The sequence below is a fragment of the Gymnoscopelus braueri genome (genome assembly GCF_963280865.1).
Source record: "Gymnoscopelus braueri genome assembly, chromosome: 1".
NCBI lineage: Eukaryota > Metazoa > Chordata > Actinopteri > Myctophiformes > Myctophidae > Gymnoscopelus > Gymnoscopelus braueri.
The window spans coordinates 38,455,230-38,471,271 of NC_137603.1; the positions used below are offsets into that span (position 1 = coordinate 38,455,230).

The 16,042-nt window shown below is 38.7% G+C and overlaps 2 protein-coding genes across 3 annotated transcripts in view; one reads left to right on the forward strand and one right to left on the reverse strand.

Moving 5' to 3' along the window:
- The window catches only part of coro2ba (coronin, actin binding protein, 2Ba), a 47,254-nt gene extending 44,642 nt beyond the window's left edge, over positions 1-2,612 (forward strand). For both annotated transcript variants that reach the window (XM_080426106.1, XM_080426107.1), the window contains exons 11-12: positions 665-804; positions 1,078-2,612. In XM_080426106.1, coding sequence (XP_080282232.1) covers positions 665-804; positions 1,078-1,212 — 275 coding nt within the window. In that variant the 3' untranslated portion in view covers positions 1,213-2,612. The remainder of the gene's footprint in view (positions 1-664; positions 805-1,077) is intronic.
- A 458-nt stretch (positions 2,613-3,070) lies between these two features.
- On the reverse strand, positions 3,071-10,309 carry anp32a (acidic (leucine-rich) nuclear phosphoprotein 32 family, member A). Its single transcript, XM_080435458.1, has 7 exons — positions 9,757-10,309; positions 6,968-7,117; positions 5,540-5,662; positions 5,223-5,421; positions 4,950-5,062; positions 4,626-4,683; positions 3,071-4,460 (listed from the first exon to the last, which is right to left on the reverse strand). The coding sequence occupies exons 1-7, from the start codon at positions 9,808-9,810 to the stop codon at positions 4,372-4,374; spliced, it is 786 nt and encodes a 261-aa protein (XP_080291584.1). The 5' UTR covers positions 9,811-10,309; the 3' UTR covers positions 3,071-4,371.
- Between the last annotated feature and the right edge of the window lie 5,733 nt (positions 10,310-16,042).

A 16,042-nucleotide genomic window follows, 5' to 3' on the forward strand; every position in this document is an offset into this window, starting at 1 on the left:
ACACACACACACACACACACACACACACACACAAAGAAAATTATGACACATCTACACAGTGGAATGCCCGCTCCTCTGACTGCATTGGATTATTCTCTTAGTGTTGCTTCTAACTTTATATAAGGATTTCATTTTCTTTGTTTTATGGTTGTTGCGTGTTGTTCTATGTCTCAAAGTGGACCACAATGGAAACAAGCTTTGGCTTTTTTTTTGTATAATCCACATTGTCGTTTTCTAAATGTTTGACATTGTTGTGATTTGAAGTTGAACTGCCAATAAAAGTATTCTATGTTTTGTAGAAGTTTTGCCCAAAACGTCTATGAAATTGATGTGTGCCCTGTCCTGTTATACTCACTCATTCATACTGTTGATGAGTGATGATAAACAAATTCACAGTGGGAGCGTAAAAGTATGTTCATTAAAATAACGTTGGGAAACATAATTGTTAAACAATGGTTTCTTAATCCATGAATGTGTGTGCACATGAGTGTACTGTATACAGTATATACCATCCTGGAACCTCTATATGTCTTTTTTCCTGCCAAGTGAGGATGTTCCATAAAAGTAATTGCTAAAGTTTTAATATGATGAATTACAGATTTCTTCAAATCCGAGTAACGTAATTATGTTTGTGTTTTCTGCACATTTGCTCTTGTGCAATCAGACCCAGTGTTGATGTCCCTGAAGGAGGGCTACAACCGCCCCAACCAGTTAGTATTCAAAGCCCCAGCCAAGGAGAAAAAGAGTGTGGTTGTTAACGGCATTGACCTGCTGGAGAATGTACCACCTAGGACAGAAAATGAGGTATGTGGAGATATTGGGGGGTGACTTAATGATGAATGATGAATAGAAAGATGTGCAAATGAGGGTAACATGTATTAAAGTTAGATTGTGAAGATGAGGGGGTAACATGGATGAATGGCAGGTTCTGAAGATGAGGAAGTAATATAAGTGAATCTTTTGTGTGTGTGTGTGTGTGTGTGTGTGTGTGTGTGTGTGTGTGTGTGTGTGTGTGTGTGTGTGTGTGTGCGTGTGCGTGTGCGTGTGCGTGTGTGTGTGTTATACATTCATGTGCAGCTCCTGCGGATGTTCTTCCGGCAGCAAGATGAACTGCGGCGTCTAAAAGAGGAGTTGACCACCAAGGATGTACGAATTCGTCAACTGGAACTAGAACTCAACAACCTGAAGAACGTTAACTCAAACAACGTTTGACCTCTAACCCCTCTGGACTTGCCAGGCGGCTCCTTAGCCCCTCTTTTCTGACGTGTTATCCCTGTTACCCAGGATGCTCTGCACTTCTAATAACTGATGGATCATGTAATAACTGATACCGGAACTGGAATAATGTAATGATGGTAATGATGGTAGATAATGAAGGTATGGTAATGTTGATGGAGCACGGCCATAGTATTGACTTGACTGATCAAGCCAATACTGGGAGTTTTTCTTTCTTTCTTCACAAATTAATATACTTCAATAATGAATTATTACAGTACTTTGCAGTCTTCCCCTCAACAGGTAGACCACCTGAGGGGTTGTCCCAGCCTCAGCTGCAATGCCATGTGGCAAAGCCCCCCCCCCCCCCACGCCTCATAATTTGCTGAGGCAAGATTGTGGAAAATGAGTACATTTTTCTTCCCAAGGCCTTAGACCCTGCTGAAAGCTGCAACTATTATTATACGTCTTGTCTATGAAATGGCAGGCAGTTGAATGTCTGCCATTTTAGATGTCTGTCTCTCTACAAAGGTTATGGAGTTGTGGAGACTGGGAGACTGGCATAGCTCAAATGTAGTCTTAATAGTATTATGTCACTTACTGTTGTCAGTCATATTTTTGTGGGGAGGGATATATTACTTTTATTTATTTGTCACATTATATCTTTTGAGCTAACAACATGTAAATGTCTTCATCTCATTGTCTTTGTATGACGTGGCTGTGCTAATAATGGTTGTGGGTGCTAGATGGGGTTTGCTAAATAATTTCCATTTCCTACTGAAATGGTCCAAGGTTGAAACTGTCCCTTGAATGGTAGTTTCTTGATTGCATCAAAGTAACCCTAATGAGGTATGTTAATGTATTACCTATACTTAACTTAACAGTGAAACATTATCCATTCTTTTCCATTTAAAAAATTGTAAGAAAACAATCAACACTAGCAGTCCTGCATCACTTTGTAATTTAAACGTTTTCCCGTCAAAATATTTACAGTGTGATTTGCCTTGAGGGGGATCAGGGGTGGTCTTTAAATCCACTCCTTTGGTGGTTTATTTTCATAGATGTCATGTAGAAAAAGGCATCCTACCACTAAAAAGATCACACACTCTTTTCCCCCCACAAATTGCACCCTGGATGTTTCCTTCCTTGGGTATGACATTTAAGGGGAATTGGCACTGGATTTGTTTTTTCAATAATGAATATCTGACTCTTTATTTTATGGCAAGTAGTATCAGAAAGATGCCATGTATTATTTGAATCCAAGTCAAATTCCAATCAGCATTACTGATTTTTCCTTTGACTCAGAAAATTAGTGAGATGAGTCACAATCAGAAATAAAAGGACTTAAGTAAATGTCCTGATTCTTCCAAAACCAGTGTACTCAAGTGTGAATGATGATGAGGTTATAGAGAAAGTGTTCATGCGTATTAATGGGTCTGCCAGGGGTCAGTTACATTGGAAAGACAAGAAATGTTTGAAAAACAAAAGTGGATGACTTTTTGTCTCAATGGTATGTTGTCAAATTGTTTGTTTTTTTCTTTCTTTTTTAGCAAAATCTTTCTCTGGAAAAAAATTACACTGAATTTGTGACTTCATTGTAACATGGGTGCAAGAACTGTGTGAATGCAAGAACTAAAACCCAACACAGACTTCTCTGTGCCGTTTGGTCTTTGGTAGCATGGCTCTTGTATCAAACATGTAATATGGCATGACATGCCCTCTTACAGTAAGTTAAATATAGGATAAAGGCAACAAAAATGTCATAAAATCATAATATTGTACTATGGGCTAATATCTCGATGTCTGAATAATGCATTGAATTACTGACAAAGTACTTATTCTACAAACACCACACTCAAATATAAAAAGAATTTATTTGTGAATGGGAGAAAACAACAATTTGGCTCATGACAGTAGATTAACATTGAGTGTAAATCATTGAGGTAGGCCAATTTGACCATGAACTGAAATATTAATGACATAAGTCTAAATAATTGACCTGACAAATAATTTACCATGACATTTTCCATAATGTTCACTTTTTCAATGCACATAGTTGCAATAAGATTCCATTTTAATATTATCAACTATTCTCTACACTACCACCAAAAATGCATACATTGCCACCTGTGCATCACAGAAACAAACATGAGAGAAGCAATAATAAAGTCTGATGAACATTTCTCTTTATGGAAAGATTATGCATACAAAGTATTTCAAATTCAAGAAATTTCACACTGCGTATTTAGATTAAAGCAGCATACATATTTAATATCTTATTACAATTCATAGTTTCAACTCAGTTGTGTTTAATGTCTGCCATCATCAAAGAGAGAATACAAAAAAATAGATTTGGTCATTATTTACAAGAACACGTAATTTCCGAACTATCAAAGCTGAGGGTTTAAGGAGGAGAAGCAGCTTTGACAAGGGCAGACATTCTTTGCTCCGATTTAAAAATGTAACCTGTGTGGGATAAGATTAATCTATACATAGTCGTATTCTTCGCTCAACAAAAACAAGAAACAAAATATGTCATTTTTGCAGAGCGACTCGGTTGTGTGACCAAGTATAAATTAAGCCTTACACCTGTGCATGTTCAGACAGACAAAACCTTCACACCAGGACAGTAGAGATTATTGGCGTACTGGTGACACCACAAATACATAACTTACAAAATAAAAATGAACAAAGCAAAAATAAGTTTAACACAGGTAGAAGACAGCCATACATGAAATCCAGTAGTTGACTTTAAAATGGATTCAGACATGCACTCTAAATAGTTTTTGGAGGACAGGAGAGGGTGTCCTTAAAATATGCAAGTCATCAGAATTGGTCATACGCAAACGATGACAAAAGAACTCTTAAAAAGGTTATATTTGCTTATATCTGATATTACAAAATCTCTCAAACACCCACCAAGCAGTATGTTGGTGGATGATAAAAGAGTAAAATACAGAGCACCAAAAGGTACATAAACAAAATGAATTGTTTCCTTTGAGAGAAAAACAAAAAAACCTCTACCTGACTGGCCAATAACAAGAAGCACTACTGCAATATGAAATTCAGGGGGGGGGAATACATAGGTTAGGGAAGGGACTGAGAAATACAAGTTTTAAAACAGTCTGTTTACAACATAGCTTCATGAGGACACGTTTAGTCATCGTCGTCATCATCGTCGTCATCTTCCCCTTCTTCCCCTTCTTCATCCACCTCCCTTTTCCTTTTCTGGCCTCGTTCCGCTTCTAGAAGAAAAGATGGTTCGGTTAAAAACAAAAAAAGGAAAACAGCAAAGACATCAGGATCGAAAGTAAGTCCAAGTGATGCAAAAACGTCAATAAATTGGTATATTAGTGTTATAAAGATTTCTAGAAGATGAAATTTAAAACATCAGCCATTGTTTTACTCACCTTCAGCTTCATCATCCTCATCATCAACTTCTCCGTCTTTCAAATCATCCTCTTCTTCCTACAGGGGGAAAAAACATGCAAGTTGACAATTTCTCATAGACTGTCTGATTGAAATAGGATCATTTAAGACAACACAGGTCCGCTGGCATAGCGGTCCGGGCACCTAGGCTCATTGTAGCCTGACTGCGTGTCGCGGGTTCGAGTCCCGATCCCGACGGCCGTTGCTGTGTGTCACTCCCCATTTCCTGTCTTCCTACTATACTATCAATAAAGACATAAAAACAGACTGTACAACACCAATGTTCAATATCTGCATTGTCTTACCTCTCCACTAAGGTCCTCTTCTTCCTCTTCATTTTCCTCCTCTTCGTCATCCTCTCCCTCATCCTCCTCATCTCCTGGTGCTGCATCTTCATCATCGTCCTCCTCATCTCCAACTGGAACAATAGAAAAGCGATGAATCAATATTTGTATTGATATTGAAACCATCACTCCCTTAACAATTCATCATAAAATCTAAAACTAACAATGCCATGATGAGGCAGCTCAAACATGGATAAGATATTCAACACCCCCAAACTCAGGCCTTGAACGTACAATCATCATCTTCCTCTTCATCATCCAAGCCCTCTGCGTACACCTCAGCGTCCGAATCTGGTGCCTCCTTGTCCTCTTTATCATAGCCGTCCAAGTACGTGAGCTGGGGTAGTTGCTTGAACACGTTGTCTCTGTATTCGTTCAAGTTTGTCACCTCGCAGTTGAACAAGTCTAGGCTTTTCAGGGTCCCCAATTCTTTCTGTCGAAAAAGAGGTTGGTTTCAATGAGCAAATCCACACTTTGTCATTTTCTAACTCATACATTCAACTAAAACACTGTGATCCACCTTATGGTATTTTCAGGGATAAGTTACTTACCAAAGGTTCTATTGTGCTGAGGTCTTTGATTTTGTTGCCACTGAGGTTGAGATGTGTGAGGTTGGGGCATTTTTCTGCCAGTACTTCCAGCCCTCCTGAGATCCTGTTATCGCTGAGTTCAAGCTGTTGATCGTCAATATAAATAACAATCAAAATTGGCATTCAATTCACAGTCAGGTAATGGACCCTTCGCTAAGCCCCACCCACTCCACTCTGTGACTGTGAAATTATCGATCATTTCAGCAGCAAGAGCTTCAAAATCTCTTCTAAATTTAGTCAACAAGGCCTGCAGTAGGCTATGCACTGGACAAATGTGCATAACATTATTTCAATAAACTAAAAACACAGGAAATGTTAGAGGGAGTAATAGCCATGGATACACGACGTCTGTCGTCTGTCTCAACCGTCATGGATGAACTTCAACCTGGTGTTTGTACTTTCTCCATTTACGGCCCGTACATCTACAGAAACGTTCATATTTCAAATATAAAGGGCTTATCCCATGGCCACGGATATTACATTTATGTACGGGCTCTCAAAAGTACCCGTATCATCCGTATTGTAAAAAAAAAAGCATTTTAATCTGATCAGTGGTCATTTTCTCCATATGCTTTCAACTAAGCGACCCTATCGGTTGGTAGGTGTATTGCATACTCTGATACATTATAACTCTATGAGAAAATGGCCTCCGATCGGATTAAAATGCTTTTTATTGAACAATACAGAATATACGGGTACTTTTGAGAGTCCCGTGCATAATTTTAACATCCGTCGCCATAGGGTAAGCAATTTATATTTGAAATCTGAACGTTTATATAGATGTACGGACCGTAATGGAGGTTCTAGTGCAAACACCAGGTTGAAGTTGATCCATGACTGTAACAGGAGTTTTCATGTACCGCAGGGTAAGACTACAGTAGCAGTTAATAAATAGGCGAACAAATGAATGAATATACTTTAACGTGCGGAATCCGAAACAGGCAGCGCTGTGATTCTGAATTTTGTTTTACGATTACGGTGATTAGTATTATTGACACCACCTGGGCGAGTGAGTCATGTAACTTTCCCGACGTTAAGCTGTGTATGTGTTCAACAACACAGCTTGCAGTTTAAGCGCAGATTTCAGCTTGGGAAAAGAACCCTCCAACGGTTTTAGGTACGTGGAATCTGTTGCTGGTTCATAGTCACCATTGCGTTATCGTGGTATTCCTATTCTTGCTATTATGTTGCAAATGATTGTGTGTGTGTGTGTGTGCGGGCGAAATAAAACATTGACAGCTATGGCAGGTGACGAAAGCTTGCCAGACCTATGCCAGGCTAACAACGGTTGCTAAGCTGGCATTGGACAATCGCTTTCGGGGTGGGGTTTAGCGAAGGGTCCATTGGACAACATACTCAGCATCCTATCTCACTGTAATAAAAACCAACCTTTTTCAGTTTCTTTAGCTTCGGCAAGTGAGCAACTGTTGTCAGCCCAACGTTGATTGTGCTTAATAATTCCAACTCCTCAAACTCATCTGTAAGGCCTTCTATTTTGCCGTCATTTGAGCGACAGTTGTCTAGGACTAGTTCTTTTACCTGTAAGAAAAGAGAACAGAAATACATTCATATTTTCACAGTAACATAGAAACAGAAAACAAAACATAAAGTGAAGAACACAAAATTGTGTGTAGTGCATGTGTAATTTTCTGTCCTTGTGAGCAAGATGTGAGAAACATCTAAATTATGTTACAGGTTTAATCTGTGTTCATGAATAACAGTGCCACTGGTTTATTAAAAGCAAACACATTATTGATCCATGTTGTCAAGGACGTCCTCACAATCCTTGCAGATGACAGACTTCATGGGTGAAAAGTAACTAATTGCACTTGTCCGATTACTTCCTGTCCTTGGCCATGAGATGCTGCTGTTGTTTATACTTTTATATGCCTTAATTACAGAATATTTTCCTAAACAACTACTCAATTGAGTATAATGACTAGGGCTGTCACGATTACAAATTTAAGTTGAAGATTAATTGTCACACTAATAATTGCGATTAACGATTCATTGTGTTTTTGACATTGAACATTGGAACATATGAATAAAAAAATTATTTCCGTTTGCCTTTTAGGCTTTGTAATAAAAAAATGCACAGGGAAGATATATCAAATAACTGAAATATACAAAGAAATTACTGACATTGTACAAACACAATAGCTGATCTACAAGCTTACAACGCGTCAGTAGATCAGCTATTTCAGCTTTTTTTAAGTTTGAACATTTTGCTAAATGGAACCGATTATCTCAAATAATAGCGATTAGAAGATTATGTAATAATTGTGACAGTCTAACAATGACATCATTACTTAATTACTTGATCTATATTATATTTTCTCAAATTATTTATGCCAATTAAGAGGCACCATCACTAAATCTATCTCTGCCAAATGTGACCAATCACATCAAAACGACTTGATACTGTCTGTAAGAAACCCATTTCTATAAATGCGGAGGGCAAAATAAAACGTTATTTCCAGTCAAGTATCCTTACTTTTACTACAATACAGTTGAACTCAGCTGACAGTATTTACATTTGAATCAAGAACAACCACCACTCTAAACCACTGCAGCTCAAAGCTTAACTGCCGAGGCGCTTCTCGGCGTCTAATGTTATTCGATTACATAAATAACACGTTTGCATTTTAGACAATGCAGAGCTTATTTAACGGTGTGCATCATTTCATTTTACCTTATTTTAAAGATGTCATATTTAACTACATAAACCCCAGCATCTGTATTGTGGGGAAAGCTTTCGCTGAAAATAGCAGATCGACAAGCTCACATTTCTCACAAGCTTGTGGATCGGTTATTTTCAACGAAAGCTTTCTCTCCAATAACATAAACCACACTAGTATTGAGCCCAGAGGGACTCGGGTTACCCATGTGGGGTTCAAGTGGTTAAAATGTTGAATGCGCAGTTGATAAGATATATTGCGACTACTGCATATTTATTCGTCAGAACAAGCCTGGGGCAGACCTACGAGTCGTGCACTGGGTCATTTGTGTGAGTAGGAGGGGCAGTTAAAGCCGATTAGATAGCTGGCAGCCAAACGTTACATTGTTGCTTGTGCTAAACAGATGCCGATTGGATTGATGGCGTGTATTAAACACATTTTTATAAAAAGGAAAAAAGGTATGGGGGTCGCTTTCTATCGCTTGTGTCGAATGAAAACGTCCAGGGTATTTCGAGAAGCCTTTGTTTCTCAGTAAAATGGCGGCTTGTCCTAGTTCTTGAAAACTGGAGCAAGCAACGCGGCTCGACAGTTTGTCATTGCATGATACCTATTATTTTACTATCTAACATGGTAACAGAGACTCGGTCGACTGAGCGTCTGATGTCACTCAAATCAACATCAACGCACGTATGTATGTATTGTTTTAACAGCAGCTCCAACTGCTCTGTTTGGCTATAGGAAAGTGATATGCATCGTTTGCAGCCAACAGCCTCGGTAGTACCGAGACTGTTGCCTGCAAACGATGCATATCACTGTCCAAGCCATAGCCAAATGAGTGCACTATAGATTGAGTTCCACGCTGCATGTTCTGCAGGAATCTAACAGTCCACGAAACGGTTTAGTGCTGTGATCAAGCCGATATCGTTTCTGCGCATTGAAGTTTAAATGACTCGATGTCTTGATATGCAGCTTTGATCGGCAGCACGACATTTATTTTATTCTCCAGCTAATGTCAGTGACCGAATCCTTTATGCGTCGAGTCCTGACGCTATTTTGAGTTGAAACACTTAAGTCAACGAGTATTATGAAATACATCAAGCAACCAATTGCGTGGAAACGGTCTGAACCATAGATATAGGGTCTTAACCATCATCTCCGCCAGTGGTAAAGAAAAGGGGCGCGTACCGTTCAGAACTCAAAAGTTACAAATATGGCTTCTCATGCTGCTTGCCTTGTTTATACCGCTGGCAAAAACAAGCCATGGTGCATTCTCTCAACGTTCACAATGTGAACAGTAAAGTTGGTTTAAGACCCCCACGGTGCTCATCAACCACAAACACGTTTGCAAAGCAACCGCGTAAAATCACGTCCTCAACCATTTTAACTTGCAAAGAAACTTTGTATCCCCCACGCAAGACATCATCACACGAAACAGTCTCCATTAAGCCGAGTGTGAAACATGATCAGATCAACCACATCTCTGCATGATCCAACACTTACATCTGACGGAGTGCGGTTCCGCAGCTCTAGATGAATTCTCTTCTTCATGTCCATCTTTGATCAGTTTATCCCTTGATATGCTACACACTTTCAGTGGTTATTACTACAAAATGCAACTAGCACCCTCTTGAATAGAGACTGCTGTGTTGTTCATTCAAACTTGATCCTCTCGGTAGGCGGGAGGTAGGTTGGGGGATTGTCGTCACCACTGACCAATAGCAGGCGTCAGATAAAGAGGGAACGGATTTACAGACTCGCCGACCAATAACAACACGTATACAACATGGGTGGGGTTTGGTTGTGAAAGTTAGGCTGTTTGTCAACGTTAACTTCACATCATGATCGAATGCACCTTAATGAAACTGACACCAAAATGTGTCCATAATCCATAGAACTGCACATTATGGCTCAATTAGCTTCATTGCATATGTAATTCGTGTAGGCTATGAGAAGGCGGCCGATCTACCTTCTATGATTAAGAAATATATATTTTTCCTGAAATATATTTTCCAGGACACAAACGTCTGTTGTAACAAAACAATCCAATCATAAGTAGCCTACTGGTAAGGGACTTACAAATGACTGAGTGATGCAAGAGTCATGCGTTTAGATCAGTGGTTCTCAGCCAGTGGTCATTGAAGGGCTTCCAGGTGGTCCCCAGCTAAATGATGGAGAGTTGGTAACCAAATGGACCCTTGTAGAATTTTAACTCTTGAGTGTAAAATGAAACCAAATTGGACCCTTACGGGCCCTTTTGGTGTCATTTTACGCTCTCAAGAGTTAAATTACTGTTTAACATCGGTATTACTTTATTAAAGAATTGTTATTTTGATCAACGTTTGCCTGTTATCTCCCCTCTGTTTATCTCCCATAAGGTACCACATCAATACAGCATGGAATTGTGGACAAAATCGTATCCAACGATAACAAAATATTCCAAGTCTTGGGTCTGAGAGTCTAAATCTCATCAAATGGTGGTCCGTGGCTCAAATGCCGACTAAATAATGGACCTTGATGTGAAAAGGGTTGAAAACCACTGGTTTAGATAAAGCAGACTTGCATTAGGAACGAAGCCTACTACTTCCGTTCCTCCAGTGACCAGCAGGCTACTGGCGATAAGAAAGGAAAACAAGGTCACCTGACTGACTCGGCGCCATCTTGCCTGTCAAGTACAGTACAGAATTCGAAATGTAATTTATTTATGATTAAAACGGAACAAAAATCGTTACCTATGACAGTCAGAAGTCGGGTTGTTTATGGAACGCCGTCATTGCTTTAAAAGACACGTGCGCAGCGCGTAACTTGCATAAGCATGGTGCTTTGTGCGCTCACTTGAAATGCTGTCTTGAGAACGAGCGCAGCATGTCTTTAGAAATCTCTGTCGCATCATGTCTCTTTGTCATGACCCGGGGAATTTCGACAGCTTCTCTCGCTTGATGAGAGTCTTCGTCCACTCTCTTGACCAGCATTTCCACAACGTGCTGCTTGCTGCAGGGTCGTTTGGAACCATTTTGGGTATTACTTTTGACGCACAAACGAGTGCCATGTTTCCGCTGGGTGTGTCTCTCTGCATAGAGTTATAATACATCTAGAGGACGGACTGCCCTGCCCCTAGCTATTCATTTCGATGAAAGTTGGTCACAAGCGCATTTAGCACCCAGAAGTACCTCTACTTCCTGGATTGGCTCCAATATTCCAGCCAATAGAGCAGGCGTACTAGCGTTTCAGACGTTAAAAGCATGCGCAGTAGTGTTTTAAATGCGGAAGAGTTGCTGTCCCAGATTTGACCACCAGGCGACGGCAGCTTCACTGTTATACCGCGGTTCTGTGGGCTTCGGTCTCCTTCCCTGTAATGCCCTTGATGCTCAGGCTGCATGTACTCGTACTCACTGACAGCTGCGCCTGCATAGTGCGTTTGGTACGTGCCTCCGGTGCGCGCTCCCGATTGCTGTTTCACCAGTGGTGTAAAGTAACTAAGGACATTTACTCAAGTATAATTTTGAGGTATTTTTTTACTTGGTAACTTTTTGCCTGGTAAACCCCTCCCTATGATCGTCTATTTTAATGCATTTTACACACTTAAAAAATTGTGAAATGGGACATTCTGCTTAATGAGTAGCCTACTTTCTGCTTTTGGTACTGTAAGTACATTTTGATACCAATACTTTTGTTATTTTACTCAAGTAAATTTTGAATTCCGGACTTTTACTTGTAACAGAGTATTTCTACCTTGGCAGTATTGATACTTTTACTTAAGTAAACATTTGAGTACTTTTTCCACCACTGGCTGTTTCACGTTGTACCGACCTTTCACGCCTGCACAAGCTCACGCCTTCCTAATTCTCACATCCACTGACTCCACTCCAGCAAAGACGAATAAGTGGATGAGTGGCTCTGTTAAGTTTGTTGTGTATTTTGCCTTTATTTTCTGTGTTTTGTAGCCTACTGCCTGAGTTACACAGCTAATATAGGCTAGAGTAATACAATAGGCAGCTGGTGGAAGAAGTAGTAGTAGTGATATTTTACTTAAGTAAAAGTACACAACATAAAAATACTCCGTTACAAGTAAAAGGCTGTGTTCAAAAATGTTACTTAAGTACAAAAGTATTGCCATCAAAATATACTTAAAGTACCAAAAGTAAAAGTACTAAAATGTTTGAAAATAACAGATCTACAAGCTCACAATGCATTGCGATGTGATGCGTTAGTGAGCTTGTAGATCGGCTATTTTCAAATAGCCTATGTATAAAATAGGGCTGAAGTGGTTAATGTATGTTTTATCATATAATCATTTATATCTGCAAAGTAATTTCTAAAGTTTTCAAATAATTGTAGTGGAGTAAAATATGAATTTGAATGCAAGGACGTGTATTAATTAAGGAATAATGGGAACATGTTGTCTAAATTAGCTTATATTAGTCTGTTTTTACTCATTGGTCCCAAAAGAGCATGTCAACAATATCCAAATGCACAAAGTAGCTAACATGGAAAAATATTAAAACAATTCATGAACATTTGAACTGAAGTTTGATTGATAAGTCAGAAACCTGTCTAATTGATATACCAAAGTTTAGTCCATACTTCCTCAAAGTAGGCCTATTTACAGTATGTGAATCTAACCCAATCTCAATCTACAGTAAGATATAGATAAGCACAAAAGCCTGGAAAGGCGAGTTAACAATAGACTATGAAGCCTCAATGGTAGCCTACACTATTCCCCATAAGGGTCTATAGAAATACAGAATCAGGCATTCCTCAGATCACATTGCATTATAATTATAGCTTTCTGCTAGAGAAAACGGTCCTTTTATATTAAATAAATACAAAATATTAAAAAATTTGATGAATTGTCAATTTATTTATATGTTTTGGTTCCCTGAATCCACTCTCTCCCTTTAACGGGACACAAGTGGAGAAATTAAGCTACATTTGTTTACAAACATGAATTCCCGAATCCTGAGCAATACCTTCTATTCACTGTGAGTGTGATGTGACTAATTTTAAGTGTTTGTTTAAAAAAAAAAGAGAGAAGATAATATGTAATTTAACGAAATTACTACAAGCACATAATTGTTTGTACTTAATTTCAGTTCTCAAAGGAATGGAAGGAATTAATCCTGGATTAACGAACGATATGGGACTGTTGCCATTTTGCCAGTTTATTGCCCATAACAACGTGCTAAACTGTGTATTGGCGCCATCTAGTGTTCAGTATCTATGTCTGTCTTCATATTAAAATAATGCTTTCAAAAACCTTTAACTCTGGGAGAGAGGTTGATGTGTGACCAGTGGTGGAAAAAGTACTCACATTTCTTACTTAAGTAAAAGTATCAATACTGCAATGTAGAAATACTCTGTTACAACTAAGTCCGGAATTCAAAATTGAGGCTACTTGACTTGAGTAAAAGTACAATACGGCTATTGGCATCAAAATCCTACTTAAAGTACAAAAAGTAAAAGTACTCATTATGCAGAATGTCTCTTTTCAGAAGGTATCATGTATAAAACGTATTAAAATCTTTTGAAAATAGCAGATCTACAAGCTCACAATGCGTCGTGAGCTTGTAGATTGGCTATTTTCAAATAGCCAAAGTTTAAATAGGGCTGAAGTAACTACTAAAGTTTTCAAATAATTATAGTGGAGTAAAAATATATTTTTTGCCTCTTAGATTTAGTGGAGTAGCAGTATTAAAAATTGGAAATACTCCAGTAAAGTAAAAAATACCTCAAAATTGTACTTAAGTACAATACTTGAGTAAATGTCATTAGTTACTTTCCACCACTGTGTGTGACAGTGTGAGAAAGTGTCATTTTTATCTCCTGATGGAGTAGCCTCGATCTCCAGGCTTTTATTTTCCTTCGCGTTTGATGGAGAGGTAGGTAGCCTACAACGAATGTAATGTTGCTGATGTTGTATGCAAACCCCCCAAATATGTTATGTTTTGGGGAATTTAGGCTACTTAACAGTTTAGATCAGTGGTGGTTCTCAAAGTGGGGTCCGGGGACCCCCAGCGAAAATAGTTTAACCACTTTACATCAGCTATTTGAAAACAGCTGATAAGCTCACAACGCATCATGATGCGATCAAAATAAAAAGTGAAGAACTTTCAAACATTTTATCAACTCAAATATTGGGTCCCAGTCCCTGGCCCGAAATATTTTCTAATGGGGTCCGACCGCAGCCAAATACTGAATACAGGACAGCTTCAAGTTTTCTTGCAATGTGTGGAAATAGTTACTAATATTTGTGTATTTTTCTATAGCAAATTAAGACATAATATAGGGCCCCTATATACATGAAAATATCCGATCTACAAGCTTGTAGATCTGCCATTTTCAAAAGATCTTTTATACATTTTATATATTTGAAAACTTGTGAAAGGGGACATTCTGCATAAATGAGTACTTTCTGCTTTTGGTACTTTAAGTACATTTTAATACCAATACTTTTGTACTTTTACTCAAGTAAATTTAGAATTCCGGACATTTACTTGTAACAGAGTATTTCTACCTTAGCAGTATTGATACTTTTACTTAAAGTAACATATGTGCTATTTTTTCCACCACTGGTGATCTACCAAAATGAGTTGAGTCAAGATTGTAGTAACTTAACTGTACCACACGGGGGTAATGTTTGTTCAGCAAATATCACCCCCAAAGCAAAGCAGGTCTTTCAGCTGTGCAGACAGTAGCATAGAGTTAGGACAGAAGCCAATTGGAGGGACAAACGGATGCAGATGACATTTAATGACAACAAAATAATAGGAAGATGGGCTGTATAATAATCAATGTATTCAGCAACCTTTTTGGCCTATGCTCTTTTTAATTGTTGACTTCACGGTCAAAGTGGGCGACAATGTCATCACAAGGAAAGATGAAAGTACTTACCTGGGTTGTATCTTAGAGGGCAACGTCTCAAGTGAAAAAAATGGCAACAAAAGTAATCAGAAAAGTCAACCAAACAACAAGTTTTCTATTTTCCTTGGTGGTCAGTAGGAACACACAAGGACACTAGCAGGAGCACTCATCCAATGTCACTGACCTCGTGGTACGTTAGCACCTTAAAGGCATTAAAAACAAAACTTCAGACCTCTCAAAACAAACAGGTCAGGTTACTACTAGGCCTTACACCCAGAACTCACCTAACCCCTGCTCATTATGCTAGGGTGGGATGGCTCAGGGTAGAGGACAGAGGACTTGTATATTATGTTTTTGCATATTACTGTATATTATTGTTTGTCTTTAAATGGACCTTAATGGAAACAAGCCCTGAGGGCTTATCTGGGTTATCCTTTCAGCATTTTTTTGTATAAATCTCTGCCACCATGCCTTTTTTTCTGCAAACTGTTAATAAAGTATTCAATAAATCTATGAAAATACAACAATGTGCCATCAACACTGATCATGGCCATGAACAAATGCATCTATTACATTTCCTTAGATAAGCCTAGTTCTCAAACAGTCATGGCCTTCATTTAGGATTTCTCACATTTCCTAATATGAGCTATATTGTTTGGTTTCTGTGATATGAATCATTTGTGTTTACACTAAAGGAGGATCCTTATCAAGAAGCAAAACTGGATAAAGATTGGATTAAACTTTTTGGGCTCATGGTTCACCCCAAGCCAAGAGCAAGACAGAACGCATTTTAGTGTCATGAATGGGACTGAGACATTATTTATAAAAGAATTAGCCGTGCAAGCCTCCTGCAAAAATAAACTGATCTTCATGTCTGAGAACAATGGGAAGGGGAAAAAAATTAGCACTCACGCCTGAGTCAGTCTGC